The sequence below is a fragment of the Dreissena polymorpha genome, chromosome 8 (genome assembly GCF_020536995.1).
Source record: "Dreissena polymorpha isolate Duluth1 chromosome 8, UMN_Dpol_1.0, whole genome shotgun sequence".
Taxonomy (NCBI): Eukaryota; Metazoa; Mollusca; class Bivalvia; order Myida; family Dreissenidae; genus Dreissena; species Dreissena polymorpha.
In genome coordinates this window covers 70,767,839-70,788,193 of record NC_068362.1, presented here as the reverse complement: position 1 = coordinate 70,788,193, position 20,355 = coordinate 70,767,839, and the positions used below count along the sequence as shown (strand labels likewise).

At 34.8% G+C, this 20,355-nt stretch overlaps 1 protein-coding gene across 1 annotated transcript; it reads right to left on the bottom strand.

The window, feature by feature from the left end:
• Nucleotides 1–1,747: 1,747 nt before the first annotated feature.
• LOC127840619 (uncharacterized) lies at nt 1,748–14,726 on the bottom strand. Its single transcript, XM_052369029.1, has 3 exons — nt 14,703–14,726; nt 2,809–2,955; nt 1,748–2,350 (listed from the first exon to the last, which is right to left on the bottom strand). Exons 1-3 carry the CDS (start codon nt 14,724–14,726, stop codon nt 1,748–1,750), a joined length of 774 nt encoding a protein of 257 aa, XP_052224989.1.
• Between the last annotated feature and the right edge of the window lie 5,629 nt (nt 14,727–20,355).

Sequence of the window (20,355 nt, the reverse complement as noted above, 5' to 3'; positions counted from 1 at the left end):
AATCTTTTTTACACTTTGTATGGCACTGTCATGTTATTAAGTGATGTTCAGTATAAATAAGGCGGGTTATTGAGATTTGCGATGAACTAATTTTATTGCGCATGAATTGAGTGGTAAATCGGAGTTTGGGGAATATTGATTTTGACAGCCAGCCAATTCGGAAAGGCTCAGAAATGTGTATCATTACTATGGCCTTTGGGCTACGCCACTGTCCAAAACAGAACAAATCCATCACTGACACTGACAAACAATGGAAACCGTTTCGTCGTGATGCTATGGAACTCGATTGTAGGATACAGCGTTTCTAAAACGAACAACTTTTGTTGATAAAAATACCTGAGTAAACTTATGTAGTTTGGCAATAGTTTTGAAGGATATGAAGGATCATTTTAAATTCCTCCACATGTAATGACTTAAAGTAGCCCTCTTGCCCTTCGCATGTACTGCTGCAAAATTTAATGAAATGCTGTACAAGTAAATTCAACCCAGTAACAGACATTTATACAATGTAACGAGACCTGCAATGTCTATTGCCGATTTGACGTCAATAATAAACAAAAGAGCGTGAATACACAAGCAGAACAGTAAGAAATTGGAACTTTGACAGAGATATTGACGTATCATATTGAAACAACGTTATGATATCATGGTATTTCGTCTATTTCAATGATGATATTTCGAAATCGGGAAAAGAGAAACATAAAAATCAAATGCAAACATACAACACAAACTATTTAAGTGAAAACTATCTAACATAACCTATTGATCCATAACAAACAATAGCACAACATGTTTATTGCATACATACTATATGATATTGATACGATATTGATCCCAGCGTATTGAGATAGAAACAAATGCAATGTGTTACCACTTAACGTATCACATAAAATGACAGTGTAAGAACAAAATTTGGTTGTCCTTGATAGTTCATGTTTTTGTGATTTAAACTTTAAACTTTGAAGTGTTATATTTTATGCAAATAGAATACATGTGAACAGGTAGCGCTTTATACATGGTTTACACCAACGGCGCTTTGATGGCGCTTTAAAGCGGCGTGCAAAGCGGCACCAAAGCGTAAAAAAGCTTGATTAATGCGTCAGTGTCGTAATAGATTGTGGGAAAGCTTTGAGTAAAGCGGGACATCCGGCAAGAACGCCATTTTTTTAAAACAGTTTTTGGGCGCTCTGTCACGAATTGATTAAAGCGCCGAGAGAGGATCAAAGCTTAAAAGCTCAGCAAAGCTTGACTCAAATCGTAGGAAAGCTTAACAGAGCTTTGTTCAAAGCGGGGACCCCAGTCTTCACGGTCTGTCACCACTTGACACGCTTCGTTAAGATGTCTCAAGATTTGCTACGATCTGGCATGAAGATCTGACACGAGGTCAGACGCCTTCATCAAAATCTGACACGCTTTGTTACGCTTTGTTACGTTATCCCACGAATTGAGGCGCTTTGATCAAGGATTGACACGTTTTGTTAGGCTTTGTTACACTCGGCAAGCTTCTTCACGCTCTCTCACGCTCATTCACGATCTCCTACGATACCCACGCTTTGTCGTCCTCCCTATATATTAGCATCTGACCAATTCCCCTCTTCAACTGCAGCAGGAAATACAACACCAGCCTTTCTTTGCTACAAGTCAACAACACCCACTGAGAGACAAAGTAGTCTCTGAGATGATCTCTCTGATGTCTGGCACCCACAGTGGCGAGGTTCCCCCTCGCATGTGGCTGTAGAGCATCTTCCTAGTGAGGTCCATGTCTCCAGGCCCCTGGTACGAAGTTGTGCTCTTCAACCTCGTGGTCCACCTCATTGACTGCCATTACCAGATTGTGCAGCACCACAGCAGTCTCCACCAAATTTGTGACGTTCTCTACCTTCTGTTCCAGTGTTCCCAGCAGGCACCTGAACGTATTTGCCAGGATGCCAAAGGCATTCTCCACCACTCTTCTACACCTTGAGATCCTGTAGTTTCCGATTCTCTGCTCATCTGTTATCCATGCTCTTATGTATAGCTTCGTCATGTACCTCTTCAGGGCAAAAGCATCATCACACAGGATGAAGTATGGAATATCTGGCTCAGTTTCCTCAGGGAGAGGGCATAATGGGGGCAGCCCTATGGACCCATCTTCTAGGCATTCAAAGAGCTCAGAGTATGTAAATATCAGGGATCGAGACATGTGTCCTTTACCTACCAGCCCAATCCAGATGAACTTGTATTCTGCATCTACAAGGGCCAGCATTGGTATGGAAAAGAAACCCTTGTAGTTGCGGTAGAAACTGACTGTGTTTGCTGGCTTCTTGATGGAAACCAACTGCATGGGGATATTCCACCTCTGTTCAAACTCCTGTGAAAGGTGTCTCCGTGCTTCATGGGGTTATGGGTGCGTTGAAAACCTCATCTTTATACACCTGTTCAATGGCCGTGCACGCTTCTGGAATCAGCTCTGATATGGTGGAGATACCACATCTGAATCCATATGCCAGTTACATGTAGTTGTCCCCAGTGGCCAGATGTCTCAAGGTGATTGCAAGCTTGATGCCAGCTGACAGGGGGTGCCTGTAAGTAGTCTGCTGCTTTTGGATGACTGGTGTCAATCTTTTCAGGATATAATCGAACATCTCAGGGTTTAATCTAGTGAAGTTGCTGAAGGCAGCAGCCAGCAGGGTCTTCTAATCTGAGTTGTGTGTCCAGGAGGCTAGTGTAATGACCATGTTGCTGTCTTCTTTCTTCAGTGAGCCATGGCCTGGTTCAGCAGCTTCTGATAAATGGTATTTTCCCTCCTGCTGGTAGGTCAACCATCACTTGGCTGTGCTGTTCTTCTTCCCTCTCATTCGCCTCAAGGGCTATGATGTAGTTATACAACCGGGAAACAAAGGTCATGTCTTCTTCAGATATATCATGCTCTGGTACATCTTGAACTTCTGGATCTTGTTGTTCTGTGATCGTGTTCTGGAGTCAAAGATGCAATAGTTTTGTGGATCTGCTGCATCTTTATGTAGGCTCTGAATCAAGAGCGGCATAACAATCGGCGATTGCGACATTTTCCAATACGTAACAGAGCGTAAAAAATGCACACCAGAGCTTGATAGTCGTATCACAGCCTGATTTTAAGCGTCATAATCGCCTCAAAGCGTAATAAAGCGTAATAAAGCTTATCACAGCGTGATTTCAAGCGTAACAAAGCCTGATCAAAGCGGAATCAAAGCGGGAGGAATCGTAACAAGTCGGGAAATATTTCGTCCCCAAAGTGGCAATCTATTCGTATCAGAGCTTATCAGAGCGAAAGAAATCGTGATATTTTTTGGAAAAGTAATAAAAAATGACGGCGCTTTGCTCGCTGATTTAAACTAACCATTGGTGTTTCAAGTTCTCAGACAAACTGCCAACACAACATCTCAATCAATAATATTGTGTTTGCTTTTGAAATATTGAATTAAAATTTAGGAGGCAGATGTCGCAGTTCGTTATTCGAATTAATAGCATAGACATCATAGATTTTGTCAGGGTATTAAGAAACAGTTTCCAATAAGTCTCCATTATCAGATGTATTCTCTGGAAAATATGTTTTATCCATTCTTTGTTAATGATACGTCGTTTCATGTATGCATTGTCATTAAACAGCTACGTCTTGTTAATTCTGAGCAAAGACATTGGTATTTACGTATCGTTGGTAAATTGCCGAGCAGTCTTACCAGTCGAGTAGTGGTTTAATAATGACTAAGCGCTGTGTTTGTGTGGATCAAATCGCATACGATATGCGCGTACTTATTTACATTTACATCTAAAGAATACAGATAAACCTTGTGTGATTCGCTAGTAATAAATATGCTGGAAGCTAAATCTTGGAAATTATTCAACACAAGTTTGATTTCGTGTTTCTTGTTTCTATTTAAGACAATAACGGAATCTCGACATTTTAATTTAATGCGAATTCTTTAAATTTAATCTAACATAACACACAACTTTATTTTGTATCCTTAAATGCACGTAATTCGTTCTTGTGATTCGTATTATGAATCGTAGTATATATTGTTGGAAACTGTCATATAAAGAATTAAAACTCCAGCTGCTGGAGCAGAATTGCATTCTCATTATAAACAATTAGTTTGTCCTTTATTTAAGGCAAGTGACCATTTGCCAAAATAGTACAAAACAGCACAATACAAAACAACATTAACACATATAAGAATAAAGGTGGGGTCGCCGCCTTGGAACAGTCCATGCAAAGCATTGGGGGTTAAAACCGGTTTTAGAGCGCTCAACCTCACACTTGACCCAGCAATATTCACGATACATATAAGTGATAATATAATAAAATTTACCTCATAGCATTGCAACTCAAATAAAACAATAATTAAAAGGATTTAGAGCGCATTCAATTTAATAACCATTTAATTACTCAATGGTACAAAAGAGACCAAAGCAACAGAGTTACAACTGGTTGAGTAACGATGAAATTAAATTACGAACAAGTGTTATCTACATCCCTGCTTTTTAGAAAAAAAATAAGAATATAGCATCATGAAGTTAATATTTCAGATCATCATTGCGCAAATACATGAAGAAGCAGCAATAATAGGTGTAAAAGATCATAGTACATAGCTTGGTTGTTTGTGTGACTGCTAAAAATAAAAAATAAAAATAATTCAAACAAAAACGCCCGTATAGGAGAAAATATTAATAAAATTAAACGCTATAAACCCGATGACCTGTGCATGTAGCCTTAAACAGTGAAAGTGTGTCTAATGACGTAATTTAGAAGCAATGACACGATGACATCAAACAAATCGATGTAGCGCAGAACAGTGAAGGTGTGTCTTATGAAGAAATTTAGAAGCGATGACTTAATGACGTCAAAAAAATCCAATATTATTTAAGGGGCAGTTCTGTAAAATATAAAAAATATATTAAAGGGACAGTTCTGTATAATCGAAATACCTATAAAACAAGCTTTGGTTATTGAATATTTAAGAACCAAACTTATAAAATGGTCATTCCATAAAAAAATCCAAATTTTAAGAGAAGAAAAGATATAGTATATCGTGATATATGAAATAAACACTAGGTTGAAGTTAGCTGCGCATGAAAAGCGTTTTAACGGCACTGGATATGAGCATACACAAATTATAAACTAGACCATGTGTCTGAGAATAAAGAGGCATGACAAAAACGATTTTTATCCATTCGGGACGTGTAATTTTCAAAATAGGATATAAATGTGCTATAAATACATGTACATATGAGCGTTTGTCATGAATTCCAGACGATGCATTTAGACATGTGTTTGTAATTATATTTAAAAAATGTTAATTGATTGTTTGCATGTGCGATTTGATTGTGTTAAATATATTATTTATTAATTCGAGAAATGACTTTACCGCATTCCTAAATGTACCGTGTTATTTCATAATGTGTTCCGTGTCATATAGAATTAACAGGTCATAGAAGCAATACGCATTACCAACTTACTATATTAAACATGTATGTGTTTATTGTGTTTCCAAAACAATTTTGTATATTAAATAAGCACATTGAAAGCAGATGAAAATATATTTCATAAGAAAATTACCCTTGGTATTCTGCCTGTATTTCAATTGTAAATGTAAACGAGTACCTTGATGTAAATAGTGTGTAAGGGATCTAACAGAACATGCACATAATCATATGTTGCGCATAATTCATGACCAAGCCCAACACACAAATATGAAAAGGTGCGCGTATTTTTCAACCTAATGTCTTAAGTTTTGTCTATTTTTACACGACTTACGGTGTTAAAAATATATCGGATTCTGTAACTGATCAAATCAAAGCATTGAAAGACAATATTTGACGTAGCCTTTTCAACCTAATGTCTAAAGTTTTGCCTATTTTTACATGTCTTATGGCGTTAAAAATATATCGGATTCTGTAACTGATCAAATCAAAACATTAAAAGCCAATATTTGACGTAACCTTTTCTTGTTTATTTCGAAAAGAAACGTGCCAAATAATATTATTAAATAGGAAGTATGGCTCAAATTCGATTTTACTGTTTGATCCTTGCGCACTCGTTAGTAAATATAAAACATATTGTTGGTTTCAGATTATATATATATATTGTTGAAGTGTGTTTTTTTAATAATGAATCGTTTTTTAGATGGCAGCTGTCGCGGACAGGAAAATTTTGTTATACAAACTAATGACATGAAATAAATTTAATCTTACGCATAGTTTTTCAGAAATAAATCTGAAATAAGTCTTAGTCGAATAGAAATCCTACAGTAATGAACATCAAGTAACTGCAAATGATATGTTTTCGAATAAAGACTTACATAAACAGCTATATCTTAAAGGGGCCATTTCACAGATTTTGGCATATTTTGAAGTTTGCCATTAAATGCCTTATATTGATAAATGTTAAAATTGGATCTTGAAAGCTCCAGTAAAAAAATCAAGAATAAAGTTTAAAAAAGGAAAAAAAGTAGCCGGTACCAGGGCTCGAACCAGTAACCCCCGGAGTCCTGGAGTTAGTCTGAAGTAAAATCACATCAGCCATCTCGGCTATTCCGCCGGGTTTACTCGTATAAGTATTTAATACCTTATATAAGCAATCTTCGCAGTTTCGTAAATTTAAACGACAACAACAGAACTCTCCAAATTATTCAATCGTTTCGCGTTGCAACGCTTTATAATTTTTAGGTTTTCAAATCGTCAAAAGATACATTTAATGGCTATATTTGACTATGGTAAATGTTCAGTTATATTGTTTCCTCACAAATATCATGACTAAAACGAAAATTTGCGAATCTGAAACAACTTTTCGCAATTTTGTTTATTTACCAAACCTTGCAAAGATCCCTTTAATGTGAATGATCAAAACTACGACTTAAAACAATAAATGAAATGTCGAAAAGAATAGAGGTGAATTGTATTATTTGTGATAAAGGTAAAACAAGTTCATAATGTTTGTTGATTATTGTGAGAGATCATGTGTCTTCGGTTTTCCATTGCTCTGAATACTACTGCGATATTAATCTTATAAATTTAGAAAAAATAATAATTGAATAGACATCACCATCTTTAAAAATATATCACCCATTACGCTTGCAAGAAGTGTTCAAGATGACACACATAATTGAAACTCTTAATGTGTTGGCCTTTCGTTTATCATGAATACACAGTAACGGCTTTGTAACCACGTCTGTTTCTGTATAATACACTGACTGAAGCATGATATTGGTATTGCCAACAACATACCAAGTAAAACTGTTACTTATTCTTGCGAAACAGTACTGGAAATGACAATAAGCCAAAATATTGAAAACTTGTGTGAAACTTGATAACTAATTGATATCTACTTGATACCTAAAATTGTGTTCCTGATTTTTTTCAATGAATGATGCAAACAACTGAATGATATTTAATGAGCAGGCGGAGAGATACTTCATCACAACACGCCATTTTACTTAAACCATGCGTTATAGAGTACAATGAAATGTTGAACATGTAATGACGCCAAGAGTGGCTTTCAAAGTTAAAAACCAATTAAATGTATCATATCGGCATTTTTCATGTTTCACACACGATATCATGACGCTTATGAATAATGTGTCATATACGATTTTGTTATTATATAAACAGCAATGTAGACGTTTATCTTTCGTTCAAAAGTTTGAGGAGAGTAATTCAAAGATGTAGTAGTAATACGTCTGAGAGGAGAGGAATGACTTTTCCTGTATAACTTTTTAACTGTAACATCAAGATACCCTTCGTTATTTTGCCTTTTTAATTTTGTGATATATCGTAAAATTGTATTTTGTATCATTGAGTACGCAAGAAATGTCAATACGGGACCCAAAAGTTCTCGCTAAATGACTTCTTTAGAATATGTTATACTCACTTTTCAAATAAATAAAACGCTCTCTTAAACTCGCCTTGTGTAAGTTTTTTTTTAAATAAGGTATTTGTTTTCGATTCTGTAGACAATGTTCATAATTAATAAACAATAACAATGAACATTACGTTACCAGAAGAAATTAAATACTTATTAAAACAAATGGCTTTATGGGAATTTCGACAAATATCATCACTTGGCTTGTTTTGATGATAGTGGTCGGCTGTTGGTAATGTCCGAAACAAAAAGAAGTGTTTCCACTAAAACAGGTGCGTTCTAAAAATTCCGAATAGAAATTGAAAAGGACAAATAGGTTTTTAAACGAAAGAGAAAAGTGTTCCATCTTCGATGATTTCACACGAGCAAAATGAAATTTCTTTCGTAGGGGACATGTTTTTCCATTCCAATCATACTTGACGCAGGCATAATTGTCGTGTCCTATCAGTGACACATTGTACGGTTCAACCACACTGAATTCTTGATATATGCGTTTTATACATGAATGAAACAACATATTAGATGGTTGTACATATTGCTTCATTTCCATAGGAAGTAGTTTAAAGTCTTCCGTACATCAAATGGCTTCACTTTTAATCGAGTCAACTCAATCGTCGGTGATATCAATTGAAGAAGATAAAAATGAAAAGAACGGCAAATGACACACTCCGCATACGCCACTTATGAGTATTTGATTTTCAGAAAAAGTTATTCGTTTGCAATTACCAAAGCAAATGAAACAATTGCTTAAGATGTTACCAGATCAAATTTACAATTTAAATGTCTATGCTCGATTAAAACAAATTAATGATTTGAATATGATCTTCTTGAAACGATTGAAACAGCTCAACCATTTGCTTTGATCATGGTCTGGCAAAATTACCCTTGGTATTCTGCCTGTATTTCAATTGTAAATGTAAACGAGTACCTTGATGTAAATAGTGTGTAAGGGATCTAACAGAACATGCACATAATCATATGTTGCGCATAATTCATGACCAAGCCCAACACACAAATATGAAAAGGTGCGCGTATTTTTCAACCTAATGTCTTAAGTTTTGTCTATTTTTACACGACTTACGGTGTTAAAAATATATCGGATTCTGTAACTGATCAAATCAAAGCATTGAAAGACAATATTTGACGTAGCCTTTTCAACCTAATGTCTAAAGTTTTGCCTATTTTTACATGTCTTATGGCGTTAAAAATATATCGGATTCTGTAACTGATCAAATCAAAACATTAAAAGCCAATATTTGACGTAACCTTTTCTTGTTTATTTCGAAAAGAAACGTGCCAAATAATATTATTAAATAGGAAGTATGGCTCAAATTCGATTTTACTGTTTGATCCTTGCGCACTCGTTAGTAAATATAAAACATATTGTTGGTTTCAGATTATATATATATATTGTTGAAGTGTGTTTTTTTAATAATGAATCGTTTTTTAGATGGCAGCTGTCGCGGACAGGAAAATTTTGTTATACAAACTAATGACATGAAATAAATTTAATCTTACGCATAGTTTTTCAGAAATAAATCTGAAATAAGTCTTAGTCGAATAGAAATCCTACAGTAATGAACATCAAGTAACTGCAAATGATATGTTTTCGAATAAAGACTTACATAAACAGCTATATCTTAAAGGGGCCATTTCACAGATTTTGGCATATTTTGAAGTTTGCCATTAAATGCCTTATATTGATAAATGTTAAAATTGGATCTTGAAAGCTCCAGTAAAAAAATCAAGAATAAAGTTTAAAAAAGGAAAAAAAGTAGCCGGTACCAGGGCTCGAACCAGTAACCCCCGGAGTCCTGGAGTTAGTCTGAAGTAAAATCACATCAGCCATCTCGGCTATTCCGCCGGGTTTACTCGTATAAGTATTTAATACCTTATATAAGCAATCTTCGCAGTTTCGTAAATTTAAACGACAACAACAGAACTCTCCAAATTATTCAATCGTTTCGCGTTGCAACGCTTTATAATTTTTAGGTTTTCAAATCGTCAAAAGATACATTTAATGGCTATATTTGACTATGGTAAATGTTCAGTTATATTGTTTCCTCACAAATATCATGACTAAAACGAAAATTTGCGAATCTGAAACAACTTTTCGCAATTGTGTTTATTTACCAAACCTTGCAAAGATCCCTTTAATGTGAATGATCAAAACTATGACTTAAAACAATAAATGAAATGTCGAAAAGAATAGAGGTGAATTGTATTATTTGTGATAAAGGTAAAACAAGTTCATAATGTTTGTTGATTATTGTGAGAGATCATGTGTCTTCGGTTTTCCATTGCTCTGAATACTACTGCGATATTAATCTTATAAATTTAGAAAAAATAATAATTGAATAGACATCACCATCTTTAAAAATATATCACCCATTACGCTTGCAAGAAGTGTTCAAGATGACACACATAATTGAAACTCTTAATGTGTTGGCCTTTCGTTTATCATGAATACACAGTAACGGCTTTGTAACCACGTCTGTTTCTGTATAATACACTGACTGAAGCATGATATTGGTATTGACAACACCATACCAAGTAAAACTGTTACTTATTCTTGCGAAACAGTACTGGAAATGACAATAAGCCAAAATATTGAAAACTTGTGTGAAACTTGATAACTAATTGATATCTACTTGATACCTAAAATTGTGTTCCTGATTTTTTTCAATGAATGATGCAAACAACTGAATGATATTTAATGAGCAGGCGGAGAGATACTTCATCACAACACGCCATTTTACTTAAACCATGCGTTATAGAGTACAATGAAATGTTGAACATGTAATGACGCCAAGAGTGGCTTTCAAAGTTAAAAACCAATTAAATGTATCATATCGGCATTTTTCATGTTTCACACACGATATCATGACGCTTATGAATAATGTGTCATATACGATTTTGTTATTATATAAACAGCAATGTAGACGTTTATCTTTCGTTCAAAAGTTTGAGGAGAGTAATTCAAAGATGTAGTAGTAATACGTCTGAGAGGAGAGGAATGACTTTTCCTGTATAACTTTTTAACTGTAACATCAAGATACCCTTCGTTATTTTGCCTTTTTAATTTTGTGATATATCGTAAAATTGTATTTTGTATCATTGAGTACGCAAGAAATGTCAATACGGGACCCAAAAGTTCTCGCTAAATGACTTCTTTAGAATATGTTATACTCACTTTTCAAATAAATAAAACGCTCTCTTAAACTCGCCTTGTGTAAGTTTTTTTTTAAATAAGGTATTTGTTTTCGATTCTGTAGACAATGTTCATAATTAATAAACAATAACAATGAACATTACGTTACCAGAAGAAATTAAATACTTATTAAAACAAATGGCTTTATGGGAATTTCGACAAATATCATCACTTGGCTTGTTATGATGATAGTGGTCGGCTGTTGGTAATGTCCGAAACAAAAAGAAGTGTTTCCACTAAAACAGGTGCGTTCTAAAAATTCCGAATAGAAATTGAAAAGGACAAATAGGTTTTTAAACGAAAGAGAAAAGTGTTCCATCTTCGATGATTTCACACGAGCAAAATGAAATTTCTTTCGTAGGGGACATGTTTTTCCATTCCAATCATACTTGACGCAGGCATAATTGTCGTGTCCTATCAGTGACACATTGTACGGTTCAACCACACTGAATTCTTGATATATGCGTTTTATACATGAATGATACAACATATTAGATGGTTGTACATATTGCTTCATTTCCATAGGAAGTAGTTTAAAGTCTTCCGTACATCAAATGGCTTCACTTTTAATCGAGTCAACTCAATCGTCGGTGATATCAATTGAAGAAGATAAAAATGAAAAGAACGGCAAATGACACACTCCGCATACGCCACTTATGAGTATTTGATTTTCAGAAAAAGTTATTCGTTTGCAATTACCAAAGCAAATGAAACAATTGCTTAAGATGTTACCAGATCAAATTTACAATTTAAATGTCTATGCTCGATTAAAACAAATTAATGATTTGAATATGATCTTCTTGAAACGATTGAAACAGCTCAACCATTTGCTTTGATCATGGTCTGGCAAAAATTCGCATACATTTGCAACACATTGCATAGTTGTCATGCCTTGTGTCTCGAGTTTAAAACAATGTATATGATCCATTTACGATTTTGCAGGACAAACGTGTATGCATAATATTTAAGACAAATAGGTTTACCATGGGGCATGTACATATAAGTTACGACTGAGGACTCATTAATCCTAAAGCAGTTCACAACCTCTATCGCAGTTCTAACATTGCAGAAACAATGACGGCGTGGCATTGTTTTTGGATTTTTGTCTTTATAAGGCGGTGACCCCAGTTGTATTCTTATATGTGTTTATGTTGTTTTGTATTGTGATGTTTTGTGCTGTTGTGTACTGTTTTGGCAATTGGTCACTTGCCTTAAATAAAGGACCAACTAAAATTGCAGATTGATCGATGTTTTTGGTATCATATACACTACATATAAATGAAAAAGTGCAGATACGACTTCATGCATCATACCCAAACATAAAAATAGAAACATGACTTGAAACAATGTTTGATGACACACTTTACTCGTGAACCATTGTTTGGAACTGTTTGTCAGTATCTAACCAAAACATATATTTGCACAAGAAACTTTTATTTTTCTTCTACATTATGTTCTCTGTCATATTTCAATAATTAAAGAATTGTCTCCACTAAATCATGGTCACAAATCGTTAGTTAAACAATATTCGTGAATAAAAAACGATATTGCGTAGATTTCAATCAGACAATATAAAGAAGTGAAACTCGAGCTGCTGGAGTAGTATTGAATTATTATTATAAACAATTTGTAGGTCCTTTATTTGAGGCAAGTGACCGATTGCCCAAACAGTACAAAACAGCACAATACAAAACAACATAAACACAAATAAGAATAAAGCTGGTGTCACCGCCTTCGAATGGTCAATGCAAAGCATTGGGGATTTAAACCGGTTTTGGAGCGCTCAACATCACACTTGGCCCAGCAATATTCATACTACATTTAAGTGTAAATAAAATTTAACCTCATAGCAGTGTAACTCAAATAAAACAATAATAAAAGGGAAATAAAACGCATTCAATTTAATTACCATTTAATTACTCAATGGTATTGAAGATCCCAGAGCAACAGAGTTACAACTTTTTGAGAAACGATGGAATGAAACTATGAACAAGTGTCAACTACATTCTTTCTTTTTAGAAAAAGATTTAAAAATATAGCATCATAAAGTGTATATTTCAGATCATCATCGCACAAATACAGGAAGAAGCAGCAATAATGGGTGTAAAAGTTCCATATTACATTGCTTGGTTGTTTATGTATTTCTAAAAAATAAATCAAACAAGAAACGCCTGTCACAAAGAAAATTAAAATAAAATTATAAACGCAAGCAATACAAACTGAACCAAGCAGTCCATTTCTATATGCAATTGGTAAATGCAAGAGGTAATTATGTAAATGGTAGACCTTCAAACGGTAGATCCGATCACAGTTGGATAATGCTAACGGTACATATGCAAACGGTAGACATACACACTGTAGATATACAAATAGTATACATGTAAACGGCTGACATGAAAACGGTAGGTTTGCAAATGGTTTACATGCACAAAAAGATAGGCAACCGGTAGACATGCCAACGTTATACATCAGATGCGATCACATGTGGGTAAAAGCTAGCGATGTCTATGTCTGTGTGTCCTTTTCATTTTACGAATGGTTAAGCGAGTCCGTGTTTTATGTGTATTCTTGGCGAAATGCCCATTATCGTCGGATATGTGCTTATAACATATGTGCATGACATTCGTGTGCAAAGTACCAAAGATGGAAGACGTTCCAGAACCGTCTCTGACACATGAACAGGCACTAAGCCATTTCTTTCCTCGAAACATATAATCTTAAAAATCACAAAAAAACTCTATTTTTGTTTATTTAAAAATAAACAGCCAGGAAAGAACAGTTCAATAACTTTCTAAACCTTGATTTGATTACTTTCTGAATTGAGTTTATTTTATTTTATGCTTTCCGGTGATTTATAGAGAAATATCAGTAAAATAAAACTTGTATTCCCCTGTTTTAAACAGTGAAAAAAAAACAGTGAAAAATAACGATATTTTTCACTGTTTTACTGTGAAATGACGTCATTTTTCGACGAAATGACGTCATAAATCCAGCGAAATAATCCAGTAAAACTCTTATGCAATGTAAAAAAAACAGTGAAAAAGCATAAAATAAAAATATAATTTGCTGGATTCGATGGAATAACGATTTTATTTCACTCGTGATCATAAAAAATACATATTTGCACTCATGGCTGCGCCACTCGTTAAAATATTATTTTATATGATTACTCGTGAAATAAAATCGATATTCCATCAAATCCAACAAATATCCTCTATTTATTTTATGCTTTCCGGTGGTTTATAGAGAAATATCAGTGAAATAAAACTGGTATTTCACTGTTTAAAACAGTGAAAAATATTGATATTTTTCACTGTTTTACTGTGAAATGACGTCATTTTTACGACGAAATGACGTCATTAATCCAGCGAAATTATCCAGTTAAACTCTTTAAAAATATAAATTAACGTTGCCAAAAGCATAAAATAATTATTTTTTTTATTCGATGGAATATCGATTTTAATTCACTCGTGATCATAAAAAATACATATTATTTTATATATTCACTCGTGAAATAAAATCGATATTCCATCAAATCCAACAAATATCCTCTATGTATTGGTGAAAATATATCTGTGTAAATGTTGCTTTAAAAAATACACAGAAAGTATTTACCTTGTGTTGTTCTTGCGCAGCCATGTTTACTCAACGACCCTTTGCTTGCTCATCGATTTAATGTAGCGGTTATGCAATGTTTTCCGTGGTTTTGACAAGGACTTTAGAGACAACTCATTGACGGACAAGTTTGATTTTCCATGGAAGCTATGAATTCAGCTTTTTGCATTTCACGAATGCTCATAGATCCCTGCACCTTCGAATGTTTTGTTTGAACGAACGTCTACGAGCCGATGAAAATTACACTATAGCAATATGAAGTAGACCAAAGACAAATGATGCTGAAATTTGTTAACAACATGGATTACTTTTTAATTGTGATGCAAGTCGTTGTTGAGAAGGTTACCCAATAGTATTTGAGTGAACTAAAGTGAAAAAAGTAACTGGAGACAAAAACACTTACCAGTGCTCTCAAATAATTTAATTATGTAGTAAAATATAATTTAACTATCAAGAGAACATCCATACGTGTTCAACCATGTGAGGACGTATAAAAATCATGAAATAAGTTTGAAAACTAAAAATATTACCTACATGACAATTGTGGAAAAAAACAAAATACAAGAACCAGAACGAAACACTTTGACATCGTGAGCATAACAAAATTAAAATCACCCACATGACAGCAAACCAGTTCTTAAGTGCTATAAGTGCTATGACAAAATTTGAAACGGTCAGAAAGCCAATATGCTTTTTTGCATAATTGCAAGTATATACTATTATTACATATCCTCCATTGTAAAGGCGGAAACTGCAGCTATTTAGCCAATCAAAAACTAAAAATCACATTATAGATGAGACCAAAGTTCGTGCTTGTGTGAAAATACTGAAAACAACGTCACCTTGCACGAACAGTAACGTTGTTTGGTACTATACAATTATCATTTGAATATTCGAGCTTATCTCTTTTTTAAGAAACCATTACTCAGTAAGCACACGGCAACACGATATATTTTGTGGAGATAATGTCAAATCCTTTTGACAAATACCGCGACGTTATCAGATTGTTAATACTATTTTACAATCTCATCTTTCTTGACGTTTGTGTTCACATCAATAATAACAATGTTAGGAATAACAATTCGTTGTGCCAATCTCACTCACCGCACTGTTCAAGTATGCATGGTAAAAAACTATCCGAAACCCAATAACAAGAGGGCCATGATGGCCCTGTATCGCTCCACTGTTTTTTCTTTGCGAAAAAAAAATGTAATGAGCATGGGTTGAAATGTACTCAAGCATGTGACTTTCTCTTTCTATCCCTCGTCCCACTGGGCGCTTAAAGTTGGAAGGGTGAGCATTTTGATATATGGAAAAAGTTACTACCGTAATAACTAAACAGACAAAAAAGCCTGGGAATTGTTGCACAGGTCCTTTGCTTATAACGTAGGTACATTTATCTCTCTAAAAGATATTGTCGTTCTTTCTATTTTACATATTTTTAGATGCTGAAGATCAAATCTACGCATTTGATTTGAAACAGATTCACAAGACCCATAGGAATCAAAATGTCTTAACCCTTTACCAAACAACACATTTTGGACTTTCCCAATTTGATAGAGGTTGCAGACGTCAATTGAATTAAAATGGAATATGAAGGAAATGATCAGGAAGGGTAGAAATAATTGTGATAAAAGGAGAAATTGCTCATCAACCCTCACATCCCTAAGACCAACAGGCCTGAGAATATTATGATAATCTAAAGATTATTTCTTTATATTTATAAATGTATTTAATTAAGTAATACAGTTGACTTCTAAGATCAATTCATAACTTATATTAAGAAAATTATAAAATGGTCAGAAATATATATGGTTTGTTGAGCAAATGACAATCATCTCAACAATTCATGATCAGTCACGATTCACAAATGGAACAATGAATCATTAGTTATTAAAAAGCAGCATATACGATAGTTAAGAACATTGCACTTAATTTCAACACCTTTTCTTGGATACAAAGTTTGAGTTTACCGTGCAGTATCATATATTGCCTTTCCTTGAAATAATTATGTTCATGGAAGTTGTGTTTTTAAAATCCATAATATATTATTAAACTGGTTTTAACACTACAAAAAAGACATGAAATTAACATGTCATCCAAAATATTTTCATCTGGATATATGGTCACTTTCAACATATTTAAATAAAACCCGACTTTTTTCAGTTTATAAGAAAAACATTCATAACACATGTTTTTACTTCAATGCCTTTGTAAGCAGTCACCATCTGACCTAAAATGGCACAAAATGACAGGGTTTTATCTCATGTTTACAAGATGTTGATGTTGTTGTTGGTCACAGCCAAACGGCCGCAGTAATCTCCACTGGTAAACGTCATATGTTCAGTTTTGTGACCGCCGGGGCCGGGACAAATTTGAGCCGATGGGAATAATTTGAACAAATTTGGTAGAGGACTATTAGATATCACTACATACCAAATTTAGTAGCCCTAGGCTCTATAATTAATGTGACATAACCATATTGTTTATTCTCATGATAGAAATTTAAGTACAGATAGATTTAATAATAGGGAAATATTTTAATAATATGATTGAGTATGTAAAGTTGCTGTATGTTGCGGGTATTTAGGAATTAACATAACAGATGTCAGTTCGATGGGACATGTAATGAAGTTTGAAAAATTGATTATGGAAGTATGGTTTCATTTTTCCAATGTAGTTCAATTATCGGGAACATTCGGCTCGTACATAACAAGCCCCAATTCAGATATGGTATATAATGAAATTTAAATAATTGAAATATCCAATTTCCCAATGTACATAACAAATGTAAGTTCGGATTGAGTGTGTATCTTATGGGTATCGGGGTTTACGTAATCGATTATAGGAGTGTTAGGTTTCACACTACTAATGTGGTTTGTCCATAGAGAGCATCTGTTTGTATGATCAAGTATGCAAATGAAATGGGGTCCCCTGTTCCCAAAGTGATAATTGTATATTGCACTCTTCTGCTGTGACATGTGGTAGGTGTATAAGCGATCCATCCAATGAACAAGGGTTATTCGAAGGGGTGGGTTTAGAAAATCGGGGTAAGAGAACAGTTAACCAACCAAGAATGAGATAGGAAATATCTAAATTTTATGTTCATGTACCTTGGAATAAAATGCTGTGTTTTGTTGTAAGAAAGAATTCTAGAGTCCTAGTTTGACAATCGAGTAGAGCAGTCACGCTTTCTTGACGTGGCGGCCAATTGGCCGCCGCGCTGTAAAATTGTACTTCATGAACATTAGAAGCGATGTGTTTAACATTATTTAACAGAAATAAATCTCGATGAAAACAGAAATGAACTTTGTTTGTTACTGTGTGTTATCCACGAACGATACATAATTACGTGACATTAAGAACAAGAAGATTTTTAAAGTTTGCACAACATAGACCTTATTTAAGCATATGTTCATTTTGGTGACCCCTGGGGCAAGCTCAAATTTGTTCCTAGGGGCATAATTTAAACAAACTAAGTAGAGAACTATTAGATGTCACTACCTACCGAATTTGGTAGAAATAGGCCCAATGGTTATGGACAAGAAGATTTTTATAGTTTGCACAAAATGGGCCGACTATAAGCATATGTTCAATTTTGTGACCCCTGGGGAACGGTCAAATTTGATCCTAGGGGCTTAATTTGAACAAACTTGGTAGAGGACAATAAGATGTCATTACATACCAAATTTGGTAGCCATATCACATACGGTTATGGACAAGAAGATTTTTAAAGTTTGCACAAAATAGGCCTTATATAAGCAAATTTTCGATTATTTTACCCCCCACGGCAGGGTCAAATTTGACCCCAGGGGCATAATTTGAACAAACTTGGTAGAGGACTATTAGATGTCACTACATACCAAATTTGGTAGCCCTAGGCCCAATGGTTATGGACGAGAAGATTTTTAAAGCTTTCACAAAATAGGCCTAATATAAGCAATTTTCAATTTTTTGACCCCCCGGGGCAGGGTCAAATTTGATCCCAGGGGCATAATTTAGACAAACTTGGTAGAGGACTATAAGATGTCACTACATACCAAATTTGGTAGCCCTTGACCCAATGGTTATGGCCAAGAAGATTTTTAAAGTTTTCACAAAATAGGCCTAATATAAGCAAATGTTCAATTTTTTTACCCCCGGGGCAGGGTCAAATTTGACCCCAGGGGCATAATTTGAACAAACTTGATAGAGGACTATTAGATGTCACTACATACAAAATTTGGTAGCCCTAGGCCCAATGGTTATGGACAATAAGATTTTTAAAGTTTGCACAAAATAGGCCTTATATAAGCAAATTTTCAATTTTTTAACCCCCCAGGGCAGGGTCAAATTTGATCCCAGGGGCATAATTTGAACACACTTGGTAGAGGACTATAAGATGTCACTACATAGCAAATTTGGTAGCCGTAGGTCCAATGGTTATGGACAAGAAGATTTTTTAAGTTTGCACAAAATAGGCCTTATATAAGCAAATTTTCAATTTTTTAACCCCCCAGGGCAGGGTCAAATTTGACCCCAGGGGCATAATTTGAACAAACTTGGTAGAGAACAACAAGATGTCACAATATACCAAATTTGGTAGCCCTATGCCATACGGTTATGGACAAGAAGATTTTTGAAGTTTGGACAAATAGGCCTTATATAAGCAAATTTTCAATGTTTTGACCCCCCGGGGCAGGGTAAAATTAAACCCCATGGGCATAAGTTGAACAAACTTGGTAGAGGACTATAAGATGTCACTACATAGCAAATTTGGTAGCCCTAGGCCAAATGGTTACGGACAAGAAGATTTATAAAATTTGCACAAAATAGGCCTTATATAAGCAAATTTTCAACTTTTTTACCCCCCGGGGCAGGGTCAAATTTGACCCCAGGGGCATAACTTGAACAAACTTGGTAGAGGACTATAAGATGTCAATACATACCAAATTTGGTAGCCCTAGGCCTAATGGTTATGGACAAGAAGATTTATAAAATTTGCACAAAATAGGACTTATATAAGCAAATTTTCTATTTTTTGACCCCCGGGGCAGGGTCAAATTTGACCCCAGGGGCATAATTTGAACAAGTTTGAAAGAGATTCACCACAGGAACATTCCTGAGAAATTGCATCAGATTTGAACCAGTAGTTAAGGAGAAGAAGATGTTTAAAGAAAAAGTTTACGCACGAACGCACGGACGCACGCACGCACACACGACGGATACAGGACCATGACATAAGCCCCGCTGGCCTTTGGCCAGTGGAGCTAAAAATGGGGGACTAACACGTTTTACATCTATGAAAGAAAAGCCTATTTTACTCGCGAATATCAAAACACACAGTTCCAACACGCAATCGTATGCATGACACACTTGTGAATATTTCCGCATTTCCATACCCAACAGAAATTCGGAAAAAGTGTGATTTTCCTACAAGTGGCACCGTGCGAGATATAGCAAGCAATCAATGTGAGAATCCTAAGAGAAGCCTGTTTAAAGATTTATTGTGTATATTGTTTAAATATTTTGTACTAAAACCAAAAAGTCGACGGCGTAATATTCGGTTAATTTAGATCAACACGTGTTGTCAGTCCCACAAACATTGTCTTCCTTTGACATTGAGACCATTACGTCCCGGTAGGTATACCTTAAATCTATTGAGAAATGCCAG

Excerpts from the sequence above, each read along its gene's own strand:
- LOC127840619 (XM_052369029.1), bottom strand. The coding sequence starts at position 14,726 with ATGGCTGCGCAAGAACAACACAAG. Across the intron at positions 2,956-14,702 it reads CTGCGCAAGAACAACACAAG|AACACGATCACAGAACAACA; the intron begins GTAAATACTTTC and ends CTTTGACTCCAG. Across the intron at positions 2,351-2,808 it reads AAGAAGAACAGCACAGCCAA|GAGTTTGAACAGAGGTGGAA; the intron begins GTGATGGTTGAC and ends CACCTTTCACAG.